Raw genomic sequence first — 26,970 nt, 5'->3', positions numbered from 1 at the left:
ATAACTAAGTTTCTTATTTTTCTTATTAAACAGAAAAATGAATCTAAAAATATGATTAAGTTTACTTGGTAAGGATTTTGGACGAGATTGATTCGTTTTCTTGGACTTATAAGGCACACTATTATAGTATTAGGTAAAATTGAATTTCAATCATATAAAAATAATAATCGAAAACTTTGACCTTTGAAACAGTTTTCATAAAAATGTCTTTGTCTTTGAACTTTTTTTAAATTTACATTTTTAATTTCAGGCAAGTTTTCACGTCAAAAATAATTCTTGCTGAACTGGATAACATGTAAAAAATGCTCAACAAAAATCTTGCGTAACAAATTGTTTACCTATTTAAGTGATAAATTTTTTTGTATCTACAATAAAACTTTGTGAGCGTAAAAAAAACTTTGTGAGCGTAGAGATAATGCTTCATTGAGCTATTAAATATAAGCATCCACAGATGGTATGTATCCATAATTACTATTATATAATTTATTATTAATATTATTCAGTCTATATATCAAAGAAGCGTCCTCCTCTCGATAATCGGGATGTTCCCGATTGGTTATTTGTACCCCGACGTGTATGCTGTCCATTGGTATTAAATTGAAGACCTCGGGGTGGTTGTTGTTGATTGGCCATTTGGTAGTTTTGGATGATTTGCTGTATTCCTGGTCGTGTGGTTTGGATGAAATTGTTGACGGCTGAAAGAGTAGCGATGGGAATCTGAAATTAGTTTATGTATCAAGAAAGTCTAATATACTTAGTTACTAAAAATGTGGAAAAGAAAAATTTTAGAAACTTTATGTTTATTGTGTCAAAAAATTCCCATTGGGTAATTAGCGAAGGATAGCAAGTGATTATGTGGTAAGTAATGAATTCTTGAAATATTTTTACTACCAACAATGAAAAGAGCTAGTTAGTTAGGGATTAAAGATTTAAATAGCTTTGCTTTTGGTTTCGTTATGTTTAGCTTAAATCATTTTTTATTAGGAAAAACTTAACGTCGTAATCTTAAAATTGATTAATGACCGTCTTTTTTTTGTTACTCTAGAAAGGAATTCCTCAGGTTTTATAAAATGTCTACTCCATTTTCTATTTATTATTTAATAATCTTCTTATTAGAATAACGAAAAAGGTTTTTAATCGATTTTGTCGTTATTTTCGCAATTGATATTTTTCCCGTTAAAAGTCCCGATTAAAAAAGGTGATGATTATTTCTTTTTTTATTCACCTATTCTATCAATTCTTTTATTCTTATTTTGTACAAAGTTTGCATCAGTCTGAGATATGATTGAAGGAGAGTTGCAAATTCTGGACTTCGTGTCTGGCGTATGTCAATAGATATTGGTTTGAAATATACCTTTCTTTCTGATAATGTGATATTTTTTACTTAATAGATAATCAATCAAAATTTATAATGACAAATAATAATTCTTATGAATATCATATATGCGAAAGTAACGCTGCTTGTCTGTCTATGAGATGATCTAAGGCTACTTTGGTTTCCGAAAATGGAGCCTTAAAAAAGTGAATGGGTTGAAATTGGCAAAGAGTTTGTATTACATTTGTTAGATAAGAAATAAAATGAGATATATGGCCAAAAGCAAAAGGCTTGTTTAAAACTTAATAAGAGTTAATGTGGCCAGGGGTGTCGTTGAATTGAAGGCCATAGAAGGGTAAAATGGGAGACGAAAAAGGTATGTTTTACTGCCCCTATCTGTTTCGCTTTCACAGCTACATAGTCGGGCAAATTTTTATGAAATGTTAATGGGAAATACCTTGTACCATGGTATTGAGAACAATAAAACAAGAAAAGGAACATATAAGGCCGAAAGACGTAGTAATAGGATTAAGGGACGATTGAGGGGTGATAAATGGTTAAGGGAAAAATGATGCTTTGTGTTGCATGTAATGCTTTGTGTATGTAATTATTAATTTTATTACTAATTTTGGAAATTGTAATTAAAGAAAGCTGCATGCCTGCAGCGAAGCGAATGCTTAACGACTAGTATATTATAATATAGAAGTTTAAAAAAAACAACAACATAACAAAATTTCCGACAAGTTATCAAATGAACAAACCGCGCATCTATTTTATCTTAACGTAATAATGTGTAATGTTTATATAAAAGTGAAAGTGTTTTATTTTGGCTTATTAAATTGATCTTTTAATTTTGTTTTCTTTTAGAATAACACACATAATAAGTTTATATAATTTTTAAAAAGATTAATAAAAAGAGAAATCGGTTAACAGAAAGACAATGATTTAAGTTCGATATTAATAATGATGATTACTGATGATATATTATTATTTTCTAGTTTCACCGATTAACATTAATAATAATTTTTAATTATTATTTTATTTAAATAAATAATTAATTAATGTTAAATGACAATTAAAAATAATTGAAGTTCATTAACATAATTGCATTCATTATAAGGTAAGATCAATGCATATTCAATAGTAGGGTAAGATGTTGTACCTAGAGTCAAATGTATATTAATATTATCCGTGTATTTCCGTGTTATCAACAGGTCCGTAACTATGGCGTGGCAAAGGAGGCATACGCCTACGGCGTAAAACAACGGGTATATTTTATACTTAAAGAAAAGTTAGTAAAGAATCACGTAAAAGGCGCTCATTAATTTACAGTATTAAAAATATCACAATTTGTAGAAAAAAATACTTTAGTGAATTCTCCGAACTCCGAAATAACTTTTAATATTAGAATAATTTTGATCAAAAATCTGAAAAATATCGCCCAAATTTAGAAGGATTACATACTTGGTTTACCAAAATTGGATAAAATCTGAATGTGATAAGCAAAATTAATTTTTTTGGATTTTGATGACGTCATAGAGTTAAAAAATTCGATTTTTTTGATAACACAGGCAAATTTGATCCAATCTTATTAGAATTTTTTTGAAACCCACTAATTTTGGATCACTATTTTGAGCTGTTGTGTCAGTTTTTCGCTAGCTATCACTTATTTGCTTAATTCCGGAACCAGGACAACACATTCTCGAAACTTATTAGAGCTAGGTTCATTTTGATCGCAAATTTAAATATTATGGCCCAAATTTACTAAGATAACATACTTGGTTTATTAAAATTGGATAAAATTTGAATGTTATAGAGTAAAATTATTTTTTTTGGATTCTGATGACGTCATAAAGTAAAAAAATTCCATTTTTTTGATAACACTGGCAAATTGGACCCGATCTTATTAGAATTTTTTTGAAACCACCTAATTTTGGGTCACTCTTTTCGGCTGTGATATCAGTTTTTCGCTAGCTATCACCTATATGCTTAATTCCGGGATATGGACACCACATTCTTGAAACCTATTAGAGCTAGGTTAATTTTGATCACAAATTTGAAAAGTATGGCCCAAATTTATTAAGATAACATACTTAGTTTATCAAAATTGTTGGATAAAATTTGGATGTGATAGAGCAAAATTTTTGTTTTGGATTCTGAAGACCCGATCTTATTAGAATTTTTTTTGAAAAGTTTAACTCGTAGTTGTTAAGCCACATTCAGTGAGTATTATGACAATATAGTTATCTTCACGATAATACTTACATTAAATAAACCATCAATTACAGGGGACGATACAGATGGTGACTGTTGGCGTTTTTGTCGTACAGCATAATCAAATATTTTATTATCTGGTTCCATTTCAAACTGAAATAAAAATATCAAGAAAAGATTAAACTTTGAACATCAAACATAAAGAGAAAGTATATTGAACAAAATTTGGTTTGCATTTTTTCGAAAACATATTTAAGTTTCAAAACTGATAAACATTATTAGATATTTCTCACGAAATTTCGGTCGCTAGGCTTTGAGGATAGACAGTCAACATGCAGAAATTTTTAATTATTTTTCTTCAAAATAAAATAATTCCCTCACCGTTTTACGAATGTTAGGTTTATGAACGCATTTTTAAAAATAAAACATGACAGACAATTATTTGTAAGTTTACTGAAACTTATGCGAAAAGTTTTTTGAATACAAAATATTTTTATGGCACTCAATTTGAAGTTTCAAAATTTGATGGGAAAAATCCAAATTCCAAAGTTATTGACGAACTAAAACAATAAAATAGTGATATCGGAGTAGACTCAGATATTTTTTACCACCTTACCAACAAGTGATGGTTTGTCAAAGTTAAAAAGACATTTTGACAAAGGTCGTCGTGAGATCATATCGGATCGTCTGGATGCTGCATCTAGATTATACCAAACTTGGCTTATTTTATTTATTTTACTTAGTTTTCTTTTAGAGACAAATAAGATTAAAAATGGATTCATTTTTAATTCGTTGGGAACCAATCACGTAAAGTCGGCAGAAGTAACAACAGTATTAATTTAGAGTCGTGACTTTTTAGTAAACAGATTAAATCATACCATATAAAGAATACTTATTTAAATTGAATTTTTACTCCAATAATGATAATAATAATAATAATATTAACAAATCTGACCGAATTAATAGGTTTGAAGGTCAAATTGATATTTAACTCTTTAAAATATTGAAAAATAATTACATAAAATTCTTCAACACGAATATAATTGAAAATATTTGAATGAAGATAACAAAAATTGACTAACTATTGGATAGTTTTTATCCCTAAACTTGATATAGAACTACAGGAAGAAACCGATTGTTTATTATGCTTGTCCAAAAACAGAAATAACTGTAAGAAATATTGAGATACTAGCTGAATGCTGATTCTCTCAGTCGATGGCATTTTATTGACAATAAATGAATCACATTGTACTAGTTTATATAACTCAAATTTTAATTAAGCGATGTAATTTAGTACATATATGCTCATCAGATCTCAAAGTCAATTTCAGGAAGAAGTTCTACATTGTCGGCTTTGCAAAAAGGTGGCGGCATTGATTTCCATCTAAAAAATAATTTTCCCACAAAACTTGAAAAACATGCAATTAAAACTAAGATGTGGTATTTCCTGTAAATGTAATACTTTCGAACTTATGGCTTAATTAATTGTACCCAATAAATTGTTGATTGAAAGCACTAAGGCCAGGGAAATTAATCGTACAGACTTGATCAAGCAATCACATTTGGTGAACGTCTTCAAAAGATTCTAATTTGGTGAACGTCTTCAAAAGAATCTAAGTGCAGAGTCACAATTCGCCTCTCGCCTTCATATCCATATTCTTGAAACATAGCTAAGAACACTCTGTATCAAATTACCTTTCAAACAACGCCGCATTCCAATTGGTTCACCCGTTTATTCTAAAAGTCAATACAATCAAGAAATGGCACATTTAGAATCGTTTAGACTTCTACGCCTTTTTGATTATAAAGAAAATTTCTGACACGATCGTTACGCGGCGGCAGATAATACTAGTTTTTACATATCAGTATGCTAAGAGTTAAATGCGAGAACATTGTCGAGTAAAATCTATTTCCATCTCCCAATCTTTGTTAAACTCGTATGCAACTCAAAATGGAAAATCAATCAGTCTCGATAAGTTTCAAATTTTAAATTCAATCATCTTTGATTGGTAGTGTGTTTATTTTTTTGGACCAATTTCTATACAATCAAATAAAAGTAACCTTGACCCTAATTCCAAATGTTAATAAAAAATAAACTAAATCTAAATAAAACAAAAAAAAATTGGTTTTATAAATTAGATACATTTAATATATTTTATTATTGATTAATGATGAAGGTCATCATTAATTTAAATAATATTATTTTAAGGAAAAAAAAAGTGTTTTTTTTCTATTAATAGTATTCTTTTTAGTTCATTCATTAAAGTCCATGAAATTTTGGTTTAAGGTTATGAATTTTATAAAAAAAAAACTATTAAATGCATTTTTGATAGTAAATAGATACTGATTCAGTGGTATTTCTTGTTTTAATTATGTAAATAAAAAACTTTATAATTTTTTTTATGCGATTATTCAATGCAATTAAAATTTCAAAAATTTGAATAATGAATAGCAAATATTTCTTGCATTACGGGGCCAAAAACTGATCCGGTTTTTTGTTATACCAATTTTATGTTGTACTAGCAGATACCCGCCCGCTTTGATGGGCAAATTCTCCTTTAGACTATCATGTTTATAGCCCTCACTTATCCACCCTTTTGTTTACAATTTAATGGATTTTAATTTTTTGAAAATGAAGTTTTGTCCATTATACTCGCTGACATTGTAACTTTCTATAGGTCCAATCATTAAATTAACCTGATTTTTATACTTTTTGGATCAAAATTACCCCACCCACCGAGTTTCATCAAATTCCAAAACAAAATTTTTTTTGCGATTTTCTCGATTTTATCAAAGGGGTACCCCTTAAAAAAATTTTGACCCAAAAAGTATAAAAATCGGGTGCATTTGATGACTGGTCGAATGATTGTTGAGATAGGGACTAAAATCAAACCGAACATTGCGATAATTTATTCCAGATTCTGTTTATGCAAAATAACTTTGGTTTTTCACGCTTTTATGATGTTTTTAGAGCATTTTATTAAATTTACGTCATACAAATTGTCTAATTTACGATATTTTTAGAGCATTTTATTACATTTACGTCATGTAAATTGCCTAGTTGACTACACAACATCCGGACTACTCTAACACATACATATTTTAAATTTTGTCACATTTTATATTTATATTTGCATGAAAATTAGTTATTAGACTTTATATAAAAAAAATTATTAAAATATTTTTAATGTTAAATAAAATATCACAAAAAAAGTTCATTCTAGTACAGTTATTTATTTATTTTTTTTAAATTGAGTAACTGTTTGCGTTGTATGTTATATGTATGTATGGTAATTAAAAAATTAATATATAATAAAATAAAAATAATAAAAGTTTCATAATTTATACAAAATAAAATATATTTTTTTTGTTTGCACAAATTATTATTTTTAACTAATGTATAATCTTTTTACCTAATTAAAAATAAAATAAATGGTTAGAAACCACATAAAATTTGAAATTAAATTACGTATTGCCTTAAATAAATGTTGGTAAAAAGCAAATTCGTTTCAAATGGTCCAATTACCTAGAAATATTTTAATGTTCTAATTTAGTCATTTGGATTTTATTTTTAGAAATATAGCCACTTTAACGAAAAACTTTTATTTTTAATAAATCTAATAATAAAAGTAATAACATGTTTCATTGTGGAAAAGTGGAAAAGTGGTTTGAACATTTTTTTAGAATTTTATGTTCAGGGACGTATCATCTTATCAAGCCTGTATTAGGTTTTTCAAAATTTTGCATCTTAAACACTATCGTATAGGACTTTAAAGTTGTATAATAATAATTAACCCACCTGAGCATGTCATTCTCATAGCAAGATGCTTCTCATAGCGTCATGAAAACTGTGTATAATCACAGCTAGGCCATTTGACTGAGCTCAGCTGAAACTTACTATAGCACAGTTTCAAAGAACAGTGGGACTCTTAACAGGATACTGTCGATTGAATTACCTCCTTCATAACATGGAGATCTTTGGTAGTCCAACTTGTAGCGCCTGTACGCAAGACAATGAAATCTCCATACATGTTATTTGCAACTTGCAGGTCGTTAGTCTTAGAATGTTTGAGTCCGAAATCTTCGATCAATAAATCTTGGGAGATATCCCGGAGGAGAAATTGTGGACTTTTTTCGTGGCGCGTGGACTCAAGAGAATCCTACAGCTTCATCTGTTTAAAATAGCATCTCTTACCCCGAGAAGTCTCGCCTTCGGATGACAGGTTGTTTTCAAGGAAAGCACAGACTACACTTGGTGTACGTGCTAGGGATCCATTTGCGGCACCCATGTTATGTATTATTATTATTATTAACAACTGTTCATTTAAGTGTGGGCCTTATCAATTGATGGCTACTTGGAGAAAAAAATTGCCAAGTCGAAGCTGACTTATTTATATCCAGTCTATCAAATATATAAACAAGGAAACTAAGTACATGTGTTAAGTTTTACGAGAATTGATTAGGAAAAGCAGGTGAAATTTGGTTAAATAATGAATAATAGATTATTTCAAAATGCTGATTCAAAATTATTTCATAATTTCATTTAAGTGATGGTATTTTATCATTTTATGTATTAAAAAAAAAAACAAAAATTATTACCTGGAAATTTTCTTGAAGGGGTGTTGATGTCTCATGGAATTCGTTAGTTGCAACAACGCCACATTGTTGAAGTACAGCTGTTGTAAATACAGTGATTAGAAGCATCCATACAAATCGGTCCATTAAATAAATTAAAAACATCTGCAAAAATAATAAGAAAAAAAATTAGTTTTTTGATAGAAATTCGTTGAAATTTTGATCAGGAATCAAATAAATAGTTTTTCAACCGCGTGGCAATTACAAATTTCCTGCATATAAAAAGCAAGTCCTGCGTATTGATAATTGATGACTTATTACTGATTGATAGTTGAAATGGAGAAGTGACATAAAAATTTGGCGGATATATGTAGGCAAAAATAAGTAAAATTGATAATATACAACTAAATTATGATTCAAAACACTTCAATTACTATTCAAAATGATGGTACGAAGCTTTAAGAAATAAGCTGTTCATATCAGGGATCCTTATGGTCTACAAATTCAATTTTCTAGATGATAAGTTAAGAGATGAGCAGCTTAAACGTAACATAGGAGCGTTCTATACAAGAGGTACTGAGTTTCTTAAGTTTAATTTTTCTACCAACCCCTTCCCTCCAGTCCCAATCTCTTTCTAGCTCCTCTTGATGTTATCACTCAACGATTGGCACAAATTTGAGAAACGAGGCCCATGAAATGTAAAGATATATTGAAATTTCGATGTTAATTTTCGAATTTATTACAAAAACTGCCCTTTATTAGGATATTGAAAAAAAAATCAGAATCACTTTATATAATCAGCGGTAAGGCGAACCAGTCTTAGAAATTTAATTGTATATTCGTAGTTAATTTAAAATAAATAAAGATTATAAATAATGATGCGGGTGGCCTCTGTTTTAGATGGATGTCTAAAAACGGAGGTTAAACCTCTTTATTATTATTATTATTATTAATATTATATTTTCCATTTTTAGTTTATGTTATACAAAAATCGAATTATACTAACTTCTTTTATCATAAGAAATGACTTTAAAAAATGTAAATTGTAGCTACACTTACTTGAACCTTGTTTTCCATAAACATAGAAATTTCGAACATGGAAAAGGTAAGTGTCGTTCATTTTTCAATAGGTTGTACGTGTAGTTTTGTAATAATTGAAAACAATAAAAACATTAAGGGAATTATAAATAATTTAATGAATATACAATAGCTTTTAATACATTATTAAAAGATTCTGATAAAAAATGTCAATTTCATAAAATTGAATATTGATTAATAATTATATATTTCCCTATCTATTCATTTATCTTTTCATATTACGCATTAAATATTAGGAAAAAAAATAATTGCAGGGTGAATTTCGATTATAAATAAAGATAACTTATATATTTTTTTAAGGTTTTCAATTTTTCCATTAAATTTGAAACTGAATAATAATTAATACTTTGGTAATGTGGTGTACAATTTATTTTGTAAAGACTGGATATTTCCAAAAAATGGAAAATATTTTGAAAATTTGCACGACATTAAGTTGCAAGTGAGCACTAAGAAGGGATTTTTAGAACTTCATCCCCTAAGGGACTCAAAAAGGGGTGGGAATTTTGTATATAGGAACTGCATGCAAATAATGAAACTCGGTAGATGGGGTAATTTTGATCCAAAAAGTAAAAAATCAGATTAATTTAATGATTGGATGTAGAGTTTCTGAGATATCGCAATGTTTGGATCGATTTTGACCGTATCTTAAAAACTATTCGACCAGTCGTCAAATACACCCGAGGTGTGTACTTTTTGGGTCAAATTACTTTCCCTTTGAAAAAGTCGAGAAAAACGAAAAAAAAATTTTCTTTTGAGATATGATGAAACTCGGTGGATGGGGTTTTTTTTGACCCAAAGAGTATAAAAATCAGGTTAATTTAATGATTGGACCTATAGAAAGTCACAATTTTACATTTTTGTACTATTTACATCCAAAACTAGTTGTGGATACTTATGCATAACTACTTTTGGATGTAAAGAGTACAAAAATGGCAAAATATGTGTACTATGACTATGTGTCTTGAAACCCTGCATACTTGGTCCACAGATTGCACAGATTATCTATATGTATTTATTTATAGTTTACATTTGTTTCTGTGCAGCTTCGTTCCTCGCGGGGATACCATGACATTGAAGTATTGTTTAGTGATGACCGTTAAGCAGAAAAGCAGACTAGATATATATTATGGCAAATATAAAAGTGATTTTATATACGATTTAAATGGCAGTATTTTCTCTTCCCAATTAGCATGTATACAAAGTCTTTCTATATAATGTGTACATGCGTTAAGCATTATATTAATTTTTTTTTTACTAAATTATAAACCAAAAATACATTTTAATAATTCTATTTTTCACTGTACAGAAAGTACATAATATACTTTTTAATGTATTAAGTATGTAAACTATTAGATGCACTCTTAAATAACCTGTTTTTTATTTTTATTTTAAATTCTCAAACTCAATATCGGGCATTTCAAAATTTCTGTTATTTCGTCAATGTTTCTAGATTACTATTGATTTCAGTGTTCTAAGTCTATAGCTTAACCAACTGCGCTATCGATGCTAGTTACGTATATACCAAAAAATATGAAACAAAAATCTTCATGAAGTTGGCTTAATCACATATGGACTAAACATGATAGCTATGCGATCATAATCACCAAATCCTATATTTAAAGCAAACGCAAGGAAATTTTCTTTTAATTCATCCATTCGCTATATTTACACGATTATATATTCCTATTAAGTACAATTTTATTTTCCGTCAATAAAATGCATGACTTTAAACTAAAATCAATCTCTTTCATAGAAGTAATGATTTTGTTTATTTAACTTCATTGATTTTGTACCAATGAATTCATATTTTAAATTCAATCCTATTAATTTGTAAATGCAAATATTTAGCTGTACTTGTTCTAATCGCTAGGTAATTGTTTGAAAGTATTTTTAATTTACTTCAATATGAAACGGCCAACTTCGGGATGAGGCTATCATTCTTATAATTTTTTTTTCTTCAGTGTATACTTCATTTCTCGTACAAAAAGTTGGGAGCCTTAAGTACATCAGAACATCGAACTAGTTCTACTCTATTTTTCTGTAGTAGGCAAAGGCGATCATAAGTATATAACAGAAGCACACCGCAATATGATATTTCAATATGCAACTTCTCCTAAGACTATTGCTTCTTGTTTCTCTTTGTGGATTATTATTCAAATCCCATTAGTTTTGAGATGTTTGAGTTTTATGTATCGCGTGAAGTAAAAAAGATGACACAGAAATATATAGGCACATAATTTATATCTTTTACCTACTTTTAATAATAAAAACAAGTGAAAACAAACAATTGACTGAGTTAATTGTTGAAATACCATGCATAGTCAGTGTTGATTTCTTTATCACATTACACATACAAATATGTGACACATACATAACTGATAATTAAGTATGGTACATATTATAAAATTTCCGCCTAGTTGGCGCCCTCACGGGTAAACAGTGATGTTTACGAAAAAAGGTTGAAACAAAAGTTGTTTAATTTTTGATAAAGAACATTTTTTACATTTAAACTTTTGTTCTATCTCTAACGGTTTACAAGACCCAATGGACCTATGATGCTCATTTACGAACTTGACCTCACTTTTTACGTCCTGAGTACGCTGTAAAAATTTCAGCTCGATATCTTTTTTCGTTTTTGAGTTGTCGTGTCCACAGACGGACGGACGAACGGACGGACAACCGGAAATGGACTAATTAGGTGATTTTATGAACACCTATGACAATATTTTTTCCCTAGCATCATTATTTTTAAGCGTTACAAACTTGGGACTAAACTTAGTATACCTTGTATATTGCATATATACATAGTATAAAAACCTATTAACCTAATTTAATAATAATTATTTAAAAGTAAATTTTGAAATAAAGTATTTTTAAATTTAAAATGAACATACTTTTAATCTCAGTGACCTGATTTATTGCCTTATATACTTTTTATATTTTTTGAAATAATACAGAACTAAAAAATACCCATATTACGGGGATTTGGTTCTCGTAGATAATTCCCGATGCGTCTTTTAGTAACTAAACCATAGCTGGGCAGCCGTTGGCTTTGGTTTACTCTTTATGGTTCTTAACAAGAAAGGTTCCGAAGTGTTGTTTAAATACGGAGTGTCTACTTGTTTAGAATCTCAATTCTAAACAGAAAATGGTTTACTGTTGTTTAAAGGATTACAGGAGGAATTTTCATTTACTATACACATGCCAATGAAGAGTTAAGAAAAATTTTTTTTTTAATTAAACAAATATTAAAATCTTTTCTATATTATGATGTCGAATTAATTGACACACTGTATTATGTTTTCGCCAAAGCAATCAACAACAACTTGAAAGGACGTTATCAACAAACACTTAAAATTTTACATAGGTAATATTAAATTTCAAAATTGAATTAACAGTTTTTAACGCGTATAATATTTTTAAAGAGGGGAGAAATTAAATAAACGTATTGAATTCGTGCAACATGTAACCAATATTGATTCGTGTTCTGCTTATTGTATGTATTTGCGATTAGTATTTATTTATCAAATAATAAAATTAACAATTTACGAGTAAAACAAAAACAAATACAATAAATAATACAATTTCAATTAATATTTTTACACATTGCGTAAAGATATGTATATCCGTAAATAAATAATATTGTATTACAATATTCTACCATGAACTTATTATAAGAAAGTTTCTGAAATTAATTTTAACTAAACCTCTCTAAATCTAGCTCCGTGGAAATAGCACCTAAAAATTTAAATTTTCATAAAATGCCAATTAGATTCGTTTGTACATTATTGGGCTTATTTGTACATCCAATTTTTTTTTTCGTTTAATATGAATAATGTTAATATGAATATGAAAATCCATTTCAGAAAACGCGTTTGCTTTCCAAGAACTTTAAGCTAGAGCTTAATTAATTTCCCAGTTTTATGCATCATTAATTTCTGGGTTTTATACTTCAAACACGTGGGAAAATGTTATTGCCGAATTTCGATTAGAAACTTCTAAAAATAATATTGGGTTACAACTTTTGCATCAACTTGTACACTTTGGGAACTTTGATATTGTATTGGAATTTTATCATAAGTCTGTCCCTGACTATACTTTTTCATGGTGGCAAACTACAATTAACTTAGTTAACGTGTTGAATGAAAGTGCTAGCATTGTTTTTTAATGAATTAGAAAAGTTTAAAAATCCAACGTTTTTAGAGAATATTTCGCCAGACCTCTAGTTGAAGCTACCTGTAAATTTTCAACTCCTTATCTTCCATAGTTTTGGAGAAAAAGAACACCGAAATTTTGTCCTCATTTGGAGTCTCACGGGTATAAACAATGATGTTTTCGAAAAAATGTTGAAAATTGTTGTTAATTTTTGTACTTTTTTGTTCTATTTCTAACTAAAATTAGTATACCTTGATATATATTTCATATATACAGGGTATAAAAGTAATGTTACTTTAAGGTTATTTGTAATAAGTAATATATTCAGTAAAGGTAATTGATATTCCGTTTTTCAACAAATTATTATTATTACATAAATTTATCTAATTATTCATTTAATTTATTCAGTGAATTATTTAATATTTTATTTCCTGCTAAAATAAAATAAAATCTGTACATATATTATAAAAACCTAATATTTCGAAAACGAAACCGAAGACTCCGGTCAAAAATAAGAGGATTTGCAAACCTGTATTTGTTTAGTCCAAACCATATAAGAACAGGTCATGGTTTATTCAATTCAATTAATAATGTATTTTTGTAAAGATAAAAATAGGTATCAATAAAATATACATAATAAACAATTTTTTTACGCTCCGATAATCAACAGGATTTCTCGACTTTTTCTTTGTAATATGCCAACCAATATCCATAATAAAACAATCAATTTTATTCACAAAGGAAGTATGTTAATTATTATTTTCTAAAAAAAATTATTCGAAAAAAAGATATTGACAAATCATTAATAATTTTCTAGACAAATGACGATTGAAATTCTGTCTAGGTATATTAATTATTTATTATGATCATACAATAAATTAATCATTACCAAAATGTGACAAAAACATATTTATTAAGAAATATGACTTTGAACTTTTGATTTTTAATTGATTACAATAGTTCAGTAAAATCTGATGATATTGATGTCAATAGATGCAATATAATATTGAAATTTATGATTCCAAAGTTAGTTTTTATTACTTTGTTTTTGTTCTATTATTTGACCTTGAAATAGAAAAAATACATAGTCAAAATTTATTATAACGACGAACTTGTTAATAGGACGAAATTGAAAGGGCCTGACTGAACACCCATAAAAAACATACAGTCAAAACCACTGGTTATAAGGGATGGTTGTGTCACACACATATATAATTGATATTCCCTTATCATACATATTATATAATTTGGGCATAATTTACGCCCCTTCGCTTACAACGACCAAAATTGTTGGTTCCACAACGTCTTTTTTTTTTAACAAACTCACTTGATTAAAATATTGACTGAAAAGTATTAATAATTTCTTTGTTAATGTAAAACCGAATGTTAAAAATCGTGTAATATTCTCTGAATCTTGTAATATACTCCTATTTATTCCTGACACCGGCGACGGTTTTTTGTTTGATCGGAATGTATGTATGTATGCATGTTCCCTATTCCCTCATAACGTCGAAATTATTTATCATAATTTGACAAATGGTTATACATTAAATAAAATATGATGCCCTCTAGAAGGCATAAAGTAATGAACTAACTATAACTGGAAGTCAAGGATCCGGCTTCTGGAAAACTTTTAAACCTTAGACGTCCCTCGACTATAATGAAGATTTTACTTAGTATACAAATTTCAAATGAAAATTTTTTTTTTGGTGTTCATACTTCTTAGAGCGTGGTTTTGGAGTCGTCAAGTTTTAGTTTTTTTGTGAACTTTTATTAACTGATATTGCATCCTTTAATTATATTGAAATTAATATTTTCATAAAAATTATTTGTTACTTTTAAATCTTTATGTTATTTACTCTACAGTATAAAAAAAATATTTTGACTATCAAATGCCCTTAAACAAAACTTTAGCATTCTAAAAATATAAGTTAGACTATATATTGTGAATGTATTGTGTAGATTGAATAAAAAAAATATTTTATTATAAATATTGCGTAATAAACCTTGATCTTTTTATATTTTACTTGAACTAGAGGAGAAAGAATTAAGTAATATAAAGAATATAATAAATAACTTATTCAACAGCATCAGTATCTCTCATTAAAGGTCATATTTACTATTGATGTTGCTTGTAAAATAATATTAATTACTATGTTAAATATACGATGCACGATGTTTATTTATGTGTGTGAAATATTTATTGAAATAACATAAAATTATTATTTTAATTTATTATTCCCGTTCTCCTTACTCTTCGTTAACTAACTCTAATTAACTGAAAACGGAACCAATCTATAACATTAAGGCTGTTAATCTGTTATGTACAAATTTTAAACATTCTTTGATTGGCGTGAAACTTTATAATTATTTTAAGAATGCTCTTAAATATTCATTGGTGGAATATTTATAAAGAAAAGCGCTTTTCCAACTAAGAATGGTGAAAAGTTACAATTGAATTTCAAGCACTGCAATTATATCCTTTATTCTATCGATTTGAAAATTGGATATGTTATATTTATTCATATTCTACCTGCCCTAAGTACCTAAATCCTATTAATTTTCCCAATATTCATTTTTCACACCCAGATACAGTAGAATAAGTACCGTGTACTTACGTTTAGATTGATGTGAATCTATGCAAGCAATTTCCAAGAGGTTTGAGGAGTTGAATTTCAAAGCTGTTATTAAATTGTTACTTGTATAAATATGTATTTGCATCGCAAAAAATGTGATAAATTGAAACCCACAAGAATACAATTAATTTCATCAGTTTCTTTATAAATATTGTTATATTTTGATGTATAATAATAATTATTATATTTTTATTTGATATTTAATTTCGGATCTTTATTTGATGTGGCATAAAAATCTTTCTTATTTGCTTTTTATTAACTGGTATACCGTTTCCTAGCAAAAAGTCGATTTTTGCTAAATCAAGACAGGGAGAGTATATTATAGTTAACTCTTTTTACTAAAAAGACCAGTAACAGTCGACCTTACCAAGGAGGAGTTATCTCCTACTCGAGGATCAACTTTTCCTGTAACATATATAATAAAATATGTCCTACTTTTTTTATATGCAAAAAAAGTTTAAAACCTTTTTTCTTGTTAATTATTTAACACAAACGTGTAAAAAAAGATTAAATATATTCAAAATATTTGCTTTTACACCTTTTTTTGTTTTCTTATGTTCAGACAAGGTCATTATTATTTACAGCTAATTTCTTTCATGACTCATACACAAAAGTCATCTACACCACGTTGCGTTAGTCTGTATTGTATCAAAATAATATACCTATATTATTAATAAGTTGATGAATATGGTGGAATTATTTGTCTCTCTTTTGCACTACGGGAGGTTTTATTATTTTCCATATTTGATTAATAATTAACAAGTTAAGGTTTAAGTTATAGCTTGGTTTTATGGAAAACTAGATGACTCGGCGAACTTCGTACCGCCTAACAGTCGGTTCTTTTTATTTTTATTCGATACTAACGTCACTCAACCCTCTACGACCACTTAAACTTTATGGTATGTTATTAAAGTTCAAATTGATTTTTAATTATTATTACGTATCTTCTGTATGGGAATATAGAAAAGTGTTGTTTTTAGACTTTTTTATGCAATTTTTTTAATTTTTCTCTCCGTAAGAACCATCCTCGTACTTCAAGGAATATTATAAAAAAAGAATTAGCGAAATCGGTTCAGCTGCTCTCGAGATTTTCGCTTAGCAATACATTCAGCGATTCATTATTATATTATAGATAAACAATATTTTCAGGCATTCAACTTTGTTATCATTCGCTCTCTATACTCTAAGACTTGAAGTGTTGTTAGGACAATCAGAAATTGAAGACTAATTGTAATGGAAAAAAGTTAAGCTCAAGATCAAAAGTTATTCCCTACACTCTCTTTGTGGTGAAATCTCTGCTGCTAAATACTACTGCCAGGAAATTGGTATTTTTAGTTCTATTACGATTACAATAAATTGTATAGACTACCCACCCACCTTGAAAAATTTTCGAAAGTATGTAAGTTGACAAAAACTGTGGACCAATACAAAATGCAAAAGGCAATTCACCAGCTCCATTTAGAGGACATGTTGAGAGTGAAATAGTAGAGTGCTATTTATTACTTTATTTTTGAATTTAATTGAATCCAAAATTATTTTGGAAAATATAAAAATTAATGTCTCCGTATTATATTGAGTTTCGATATTTTAAAAAGTTAAATACTATTATGAGTAGGGTTCTACGAACTCCAGATTGTGTTAAGTAATGTCCGAATTTTCTTGAAAATGAAAAGATATTTATAGTAAATGTTCAGGTCTTCAGATTTTCTGAACATCTGAAGTTAGCAACTCTTATTACTTGTATAAATTTGTTCTGAATAATTAACGGAGTGTATTTGCTTCTAACAAATTCGTAATCAGATGGTCAAAAAATATACGAAGAGCATAACATAAAATGTAGTATATAAATAAATAAAAAAGAACAATAATTGTTACTACAGAATGCAGGTCAATATATTAATAAAAAGATAATGGAATATTCTTTATTGCTTGCTGACAAATATTTCCACTCAAAATATTAATTGAAATATTAATCATGTTGAAACATATGCATACGACATATTATTGTTCTTAGAATAAAAGATATTGTCTTTATATCTGTCGAAAGCAAGCTAAAAAAACAAAAACTCCAAAATTAATTTCTTTAGTTATTAATTAAAAAATCTTTAATGTAGTCGGGATATCATCATCGACCAAATATTTTTGCGTCAGGTATAAAACTTTTTTTTATACATTTTATTAGCAGAGAATTAAATAAAATACATTAAAGAAATAACTAATATGTAATTGTATTAATATGAGTTCTCACAAAACCATTTTGTCATTTATGTAATAATATTGCCTATATTTTGCAATTCTGATATTATTTATTTAAAAATACAGGCAATATTATTGCATAAATGTTGAACTTAATGTGTGAAAATTCTTCTTAATAAATTCAGGAAAAGATATAGAACTTAATATTTTCGCAGCGATTGTTGCACTGGAATTTTGCACACAGTTAGTATACAGCCTAAGGTAAATTTTAAGTCGTGCCACAATGATATTCTTTACAGGGGGAGGAGGCATTGATTGCCTACCTCTCAGTCGAATTTAGATTCATGTGATCTTTAAAATATAAAACTATGGCCTTTGAGAGTAGAAAACTAATATTGATTCAGTTTACATAATGTACATAAGTAAAACATACCCGGTCGCAACGGCAATGTTCTGTCGCCTCAATGACATCGGACTAAGACAGACTGTCATAATTTTTAAGAACTTGAGTTTATAAATCAGGCGGACAAAGTCAAATTCAAAGCTATTATAACATATTCCATTTGGAGACTAACAACTTTGTCTGAAACATTTTTTTAAGTAAAAATAATTCCAGAAATTCAAAAATTATGAATATAAAGTATCAAGAATTTAAATAACAAGCTACCAAAAAATAAAATGCATCAGTCATGGTCGTCGACTTTATAAGATTATTTTCTTAAGCTAATAAGATAGTTGTTGAGATAGTTATTAAAATAAAGGCACAGGGTATGTAAGAATATTGTTTGTATACATAAAAAACAACAGGTAATTACTATGTAATATACCAACAATAATATTAAAAACTTAAATAATTAGTGTAAATAAAATTACTGTTCGTAACAAAACAACATGTTATATAATAAAAAAGCAGTCAGTAACTCTTTATGTGGTAGATATAGATAGATAGGGGAAGGTGTATGAATCAGGCCAAAATACCAAGTAATATACCAAGATAGTACCTGAAAGGACTCTCTTACATGTAACAATTACAGTTCACTCTAAGGAACAGCATCATCGAATAGGCATGATTGAAACATTTAAAATCGTACATGTTTCTCTTACAGATATTCAAAAGTCCAAGGGGCCAGCAACAGATTCAACTGATATTTGTAATGATTCGGAGTACTTGAAACTTTGGAAATCCATAAAACACAATAATACAATTTTAAAATTTAATGCCCATATGTTATCATTTATAAATTGTTAGATTCAAGGTACATTGAGTGGTACGATTCAAGGTACATCATCTTTTGTATTTGAAACTTTAGCTCCTTAAAATTTAACGTTATGTTTAAAACGGTAATATAATATAAAAACTTAGTCACCAAGAGTCTCGTACAGTTTTATCAATAAAATAACATACAACGGTCAGCTATTAAATACAAAATCAGATAACATTCGAAAACAAAACCACATTGACAATCAGTCTTCAGCTTACTTGCTTCGAATAAAATACCCTCATTTAAAAACAATATCTGCCGAGATAGTTCGATTCTGATTCAAAGTACATTTGGCTCTAGATAATACTTCTTACCCTATATTATTTTGTATTAAAAATTTATAATATTTAATGCATGCTAAAAATCACGTTTTATAAAATTTATTAATACCTAAATAAATAGTATCTTTAAGTTTCTTGAACTTACACAAAAATAATAATAACATTATGATTATTATCATTTTCAATTCAGATGTTTGCAAATTTCATTTGAAATTGATGAGATGAAAATAATTTTACCGAAGGATAGAAAAGAAGAGGAAATAGGCTTTTGGTATTCTTAATTACAATACAATATTAAAATATACTTCCCAAGGACAGCAAGTGTTTGGAAGTCTTATTACCAGATAAAACCGATGATAAGCAGTTAATATACAGGGACATGTATAAAAAAGAATACAGCTTTTAAAATGATATTTCATAATTTTAAGATGAAAACTTTCAATCAATCTAAAACTTGTTCATTTAATCCCGTAAGAAATATTCAAACGATCTAAATTTCTCTACTGATTTTCAAGATGGTCGAACTCGTAGCTTAATTCATATGAACAATTTTCTAATGCGTTGTCTGAAATAATGTGAATTGTCGGCATTGTCTAGAAAAAATGCATACAGAGCGTGTAGTTTAATGCTATCCCTTTGAGATTTTTTTGAATTTTAATTGGGGTATGTTCATTTTTGTGTAGTACCTAAATAAAAAGTGAAAACAAACAGTTGACTGAGTTAATTACTGAAATGCCTTATGTAGAAAATGTTGATTATTAGTGCATTATTTTGAATAAATTAGAAAAGTTTTAATAATAAACACAAATATGGCCGTCTTTCGGCTATTATTTTTTTTGCTTTTCGAATGTATTTTCTAGAATTTATTTTCCGATTTATATAAATACTTCCCCTTTCCGTATAATTCCCATATGAATTTTAATATGAGCCAGTAAATTGATTTGGAAAATGATATAATTTTTCCCCCAAGTTGGCACATGTTATACATTGACACTATAACACGTTTACATAATTATAAAAGAAAAATTCCATAATAAGCTCAGTATGACACTGGAAAATTAAATGTTTTTTAATGGTAGGAAATTTTAATTTCTATTAATAGATATCAAGTGAAATAGAATCCAAAAATGCATCTTGGCTGTGGAGAATGCTGGTGAAGGAACGGATACAGACAGAAGGACAGATAGACGGACAACCGGAAATGGACTAAAAGATGATTTTATGAACACCTATACCAAAATTTTGTTAGAAGCATCAATATTTTTATGCGTTACAAACTTGGGACTAAATTTAGTATACATTGATTGTATTTCATATGCACTGGGTATAAAAGTAACATTTACTGTATAATTTAAATAGCACCGTAAACGCCGCTTGTATTGTCTTAGTTTTCATAGTTCTTGTGACTCAGAGAGACAAAAAATTTAGACTCGATAAATGAATATCTTGGGTTCACGTCCCAGTCATAGTGCAACTTTTTCTTTCTATTAATTTACTTTACTGTACCTATAGTTTATGTTATTATTAAAACTTTTACATTTATTTGAGGCGCCTGTTATAAATATTTTCATAATTTTTTGTCACGTATTTTGTAAGTTTTGAATAGATTTACTGACCTGCTTTCTTTGCCCACAAGTGTATAACATATATAAATAAATAAAATTGCATATGGTACTATCATAAAATATATAAAATATAATATATATTTTAACTAATTATTCTTATTATTTTGTACATGAATTCTTAGAATTCATTTATTGTTTATATGAAATCAGACCAATGGGTTATTGAAGGTTAAATGTAATTATCGTTAGTTTTATTGAAACCTATAAAATATTAAAATAAATAATACCTACTATTACTTTTTATCATAAGCAAAACAAATACCTAATAGAAATCTCTCTATTTGTTTGTTTTAGTGCCTGTCTTTTAAAAACAATCGGAGAAAACAAAAATAAGTGTGCTGCTCTTACGTCTTTAAGATCATTCCTTTAGTTTCGTCATTAAGCCTATTTTAGTGGTTTTAGCAAAAAATAGACACGTAAAACATTTCTTTAATAGTGTCCCATTTTTGAACGCAAGGGTTAAAAAGTTTATCACCCAACAAACTCTTCTATAGTCGACAAACTCCAACCAACTAACTCGTAATTACATCAATAACCCAGGCCTATAAAATTTGCATTCAACTTTTTCCAGGTCTATTTTTTCCGAATTTCATTTATTTTCCGAGAGTCGGCCAAAATAGACCTTCCTTAATCACTTCGTAGAAGAAAAAAGTTTCAAAAGTTTTAAAATCTTTCGCTATATATAGTTTCCGGCTCAATATCTCGAGAGCGAAATGAAAAACCAATAAGAAATATCTATCTGCTACTTTTTGCGTAAAATGAAAATCGGTAGCGTTTTGTAAGGTGATAATCGAGTGATTATGTATAAGTAACAAAGATGTGGTGGGGGTTTTACAGAGTTAAACGAGTGGTTTTATCACATAATTAAGGAAAATGATTTTAGGTATGTTTTAAAAAAAATATTTAATTCTGTACTTGTTCAAGCAAAAACATTGAGTAGTCTTACAAAGCAGAGTTTACTACGCCTCTTCTACTATATCTAGGATTAACGAAATCGTGACTAAAGGCTGTAATTTTTTTTAACAAATTTTGTTTTATATTCTTTATATTCAAATCACTAAAAGTTTTATTGTTATTATAAAATAGGTATTAAATCTACGATTTATTCGATATTGCATGTTTTGGACTTTGGACAAATTCGTAGCGCAGAAGCTGCGTTAGCTAGGCGAATCCTTCAGAGATTGAAAAATAATAATAATTTATATTTCGAAAACTAAACGCCTAGATAAAAAATCACACGAGTTTTTTTTACTTTAAACTGACCAAAAATACAAAAATATTTTTAACAAAAAAATTCAAAATCTGTTACTTTGTGCAGCTTTATCAAAATTCCATCATCAGTACAGAAACAATCGCACCATCTCCTTCGGAAATTCGCTAATATGCATTGCAAAATTTATATACATGAAAACCGTTTTTGTATAATTTATGAAATTATAATAAATATTATTACAGAATTTTTATTTATGATATAATGACTGACAATGAAGAGTAAAAATAATACTTAATCATATATTTCAATTAAATGTAGAACCTAACGTTGACTGGAAAATTTGCTTTATAAGAAAGAAAACTTTGCTAGCCGGTTCTACTGACTCAAGAATACGATCCGATCGATAAACTCGAGTAAAAAAAGCTAAACTTGAAATTCATCGAAAAAAAGGCTAATGTTCAATTTACTACAACTTCTAAACTAAATATTTATCTTGCAGTTTAATATATAAATAATTATTTAATTCTGAAATAAAATTCGCTATAGCCTGAGATCCACGGGCAACACCTAACGTGTAAGCTTTTGTGAGAGCTTTTTAACATAATTTTTGGTGTAGCAACTAGTCTTGGAGTGACGTAGATTCCTTCGGACTCACAGTATAAATAAATTTATAAGAATAGTTTTAAATTATAATTATTTAATTTGATTAGTTTAGTTTAATCCGTTTAATATTCTTAATCCGTCTACAATATATATTCTTGAAACTGGATTCGTATATCTTTTACAATTCTCTTCATTATAACAAATATATTATTATTTAATATAATTTTTATTATTTAAAATATTTGTAAGCAATAACGAGTCTCAATTATCGGAGTTTCATAAAAACCAGGGGGTTTCGAATTATTTAGACTTTATGGAAAAATGTATTTAAAATGTACATATATATGATATATCATTGTTAATGATATCGATATATTCTATTGCAAGTTCGGCGAACAATCAAAATTTGGCAGACTTGGCTCTTAGTTTATGATAGTCAGATATTATTATTTTTCTTATTAAAATAATATTTAATGATTAGATATACCGGGTGTAACAAAGGCCGCATACAAATGGACTTGCAATGATACTGGAAGATTCTATGAAAGTCAACTTCAAAATTTCAAATGGAAACTTTTATTTGAAACATTTTTATAACGTTATATCAGATATTATAGTTATGTCAGTTATGTCATTTTTATAGTATGTCCGAAATAGAATGCTTAATTCTACTTATGTAGTTATAGAACAAATATATATTCTGCTATTGTTTTAAAAGTCACTTCTTTTAAGGGCATTTTTTGTTAAGTTTTAACTAGGAATCTTTGGTTCCCTAATTCTAATCCAGAAAGGTAAACAAATCAATTTGTGAAACAAATATTTAAAACAAAACCTTTTTTCTAATGATTTGGGTGTATAGGTATTAGAATAGGATACCATTAATTTCCCGGTTGAAAATCACTTAAGAATGATCTAAGCTTTTTAAATCTTCCAAACAAAATATCCATCTGTTTCGTTATACTTTATAGATAGAATTTCGCATTTTATTTCTGCCGGAACTATTCGGCTTACAAAAAAATTTTTTGTTAAAAATATATTTATTTTTATATCTTTTACACGAATCGACAATAAAAAAAATGGGGGTTTTTATTCGAAATTTTGAAGATCGGACCTTCGGTGGTCATTTTAAGAGCACACCAATATGCTCAGTCATTGGATTTTTACGACTCATAAAACTTTTGTTTGAAACATTTTTCGAAAAAAAAAACGCTTCTCTGGAAAGTTCTTGAACCGTACTGTTACTTTTGTTACGGGAGTGTATGTATCACAGAATATTTCAAGGTCAGTTTATTTTAGGTTTATTAAAAATTGTTTTGAAAATTATAAATATTTATCTAATTTTAATTGTCTATGAATTAAACAAATTTAAAGTATAATAATAATAAATTATTCAAATAATTAAAATAATATTCAGGATTGCACATATAATTATTATAGTTTATATTTTATATTTGTAACATTCCAAAATAATGATGTCACTTTCCAAAAATTCCATAAAAATTTGTAAAATTTTCAGACTATGTGCATAAAAAATTAACAAAAGAATGAAAATATTTTAAAATCAATAAAAAAAATTTTTTTTAATGGTTGTATCAAATTTCGTATTATTTTATTAGGAATAAAACTAACGTACATTTTTTTTTTTTTGAATATTTTCAATAAATCAATAATTTCTGTATATTGTTGACGTAGTCTGTCAACAATAAGCAAGGACGCCATTAAACATGTAAATTTTTTAATAGCTACCTGGAACTTAAAGTTGACTAAAGCATTTCGAGTTTGTGTGTTGCTCATTTACAAACTAGACCTCACGTTTAACTTCCTGAGTGCACTGTAAAAATTTCAGCTTGATATCTTTTTTCGTTTATGAGTTATCGTGTTCACAGACGGACGGACAATCGAAAATGGACTAATAAGGTGATTCTATGAACACCTATACCAAAATTATTTTCGTAGCATCAATATTTCTAAGCGTTACAAACTTGGGACTAAATATTCTATGCATATTTCATATATACATGGTATAAAAACAACGATATTATCTTAATTAAATAATAATTCCAAAACTAAAATTTGATACTTAAGTAATTAGTATATCATAATACTGTCGTAATTTGTAGGGTAATTATTTAAGGTAAAATATAATATTTTATGCAACTGAACCCTAAAGGGAAATTTGCAGTTACATCTTGTACGGCCTTCTAAGTAATTAAACAAGTTTTATTTCCTTAATTATTTTGCTTTTAACTAAGGAACGAAGTTAAAAGAGAAACGATTTTCAGTAATTGATAGAAGTTGCTTAACTTCTACCAAAAGCTACGAAACATAGTTTTGCAACGAACAGTATTTCCAACTTTGAGGTCATTGTAGGTTAAAATATTTAGGTTATTGTACCAATGAATTTATCGTTTTATAATTTATTTTAAATTAAGTACAATTCAATTGTAAATTATTTTATATAGCGCAATAATAAACTCAATATATTACGTTCTTGTCCAAAATATAAAGTGTTCCTTAATAATGGAATTTGGATACTCACATTATTCAAAGATTAAGAGTTAAAGTAACGAGTATTACTAAAAATTTATTCAGATTCATCGTTTGTAGAGTGCTAGAGAAAAGTAGGATTCTTATTCTTGAAGTCGGTGTCAGCCTAGGAAACAACTGTGACAGAACAGTTTGCTACATTAACTTGGCTGACACCGACTCCGAAAATAACAATAATTGTAACTACATTATAATGTCGTTATTTTTTTACTTTTTAGTGCATATTAATTTATTTTAGTTTTTTTTTGTTAAAATTTTTTTATTTTGTGATTTATTGTGAATCTGAAGTACCTACACTCACTAATTTGGCGTGATATTGAGTTATTCGTCCATTTGTCGCGCACACACTTATTTAAGACTCATATAGTATTCTCATGGATGCCATTGTCAGAAATGAACTAAATTGAAATGGGACCACACGAAAAGCACCAGCTTTCAAATAAAAAGAAACATCGAAATCGGTTACCTAGTCGAAAGTTCTGAGGTAACAAACAGAAAAAGAAGCACAGTCAAATTGAGAACCTCTTTCTTTTTCTTGAAGTTGGTTAATAACATTTAATGTTCTCTTTCAGGAATTCAAGACTAAAAAGTCAATAACAAAACAATCAGACTATAATATTGATACCAAATAATATATCAATGATAATAAATGTGGAAATAATAATCAATGTAAATAAATAGTCGATATTAAAATAACAAAAAACTTAACTATTAATTTTAATAATTAATTTTTTTATTGATTGATTGATATTGATTATTATTGGTTTATATAAAAAATAAATTTGTCAGCTTGGTCTTTTTTCGTTTTTGAGTTATCATGTTTACAGACGGGCGGACGGACGGACGGACAACCGAAAATGGACTAATTAGGTGATTTTATGAACACCTATACCAAAATTTTGTTCATAGCATCAATATTTTTAAGCGTTACAAACTTGAGACTAAACTTAGTATACCTTAGTATATTTCATATACATGGTATAAAAATTGAGCACTAAGAATTGTTTACAGAAATACAAATGATTCTTATAAATAATTATTGATATAGAAAGGTAATAATCAATAAATCACGCTTAATTTATATTCATAAATATCAAAACTATATTCAGTAGACATAAATTATAAACAATACAAAAGGAAATACCAGAAAGAAATACTCACATTTGCATCTGTATCTTCCATTTCACATAAATAAACATTATTTAATAAATAATAAAAAAATAACACAAATTTATTATTTTTATTATTTA

General features: G+C 27.8%; 1 protein-coding gene across 2 annotated transcripts; it reads right to left on the bottom strand.

Moving 5' to 3' along the window:
* Positions 1-222: 222 nt before the first annotated feature.
* On the bottom strand, positions 223-26,970 carry LOC123293679. Of its 2 annotated transcripts, none has more exons than XM_044874564.1 (4): positions 26,882-26,970; positions 8,129-8,269; positions 3,581-3,682; positions 223-695 (listed from the first exon to the last, which is right to left on the bottom strand). In XM_044874564.1, exons 1-4 carry the CDS (start codon positions 26,900-26,902, stop codon positions 432-434), a joined length of 528 nt encoding a protein of 175 aa, XP_044730499.1. In that variant the 5' UTR covers positions 26,903-26,970; the 3' UTR covers positions 223-431. The 2 variants fall into 2 exon arrangements, with proteins under 2 accessions (XP_044730499.1, XP_044730500.1); XM_044874565.1 differs by having other exon boundaries at positions 392-717.

The sequence above is a fragment of the Chrysoperla carnea genome, chromosome 2, assembly GCF_905475395.1.
Source record: "Chrysoperla carnea chromosome 2, inChrCarn1.1, whole genome shotgun sequence".
Lineage (NCBI taxonomy): Eukaryota > Metazoa > Arthropoda > Insecta > Neuroptera > Chrysopidae > Chrysoperla > Chrysoperla carnea.
Note: the sequence above shows the minus strand (reverse complement) of the source record. Positions and strands in the feature narration are given on the sequence as shown.

Excerpts from the sequence above, each read along its gene's own strand:
- LOC123293679 (XM_044874564.1), bottom strand. The coding sequence starts at position 26,902 with ATGGAAGATACAGATGCAAAT. Across the intron at positions 3,683-8,128 it reads CCCTTCAAGAAAATTTCCAG|TTTGAAATGGAACCAGATAA; the intron begins GTAATAATTTTT and ends TTTTTATTTCAG. Across the intron at positions 696-3,580 it reads TAATTGATGGTTTATTTAAT|CCGTCAACAATTTCATCCAA; the intron begins GTAAGTATTATC and ends CTACTCTTTCAG.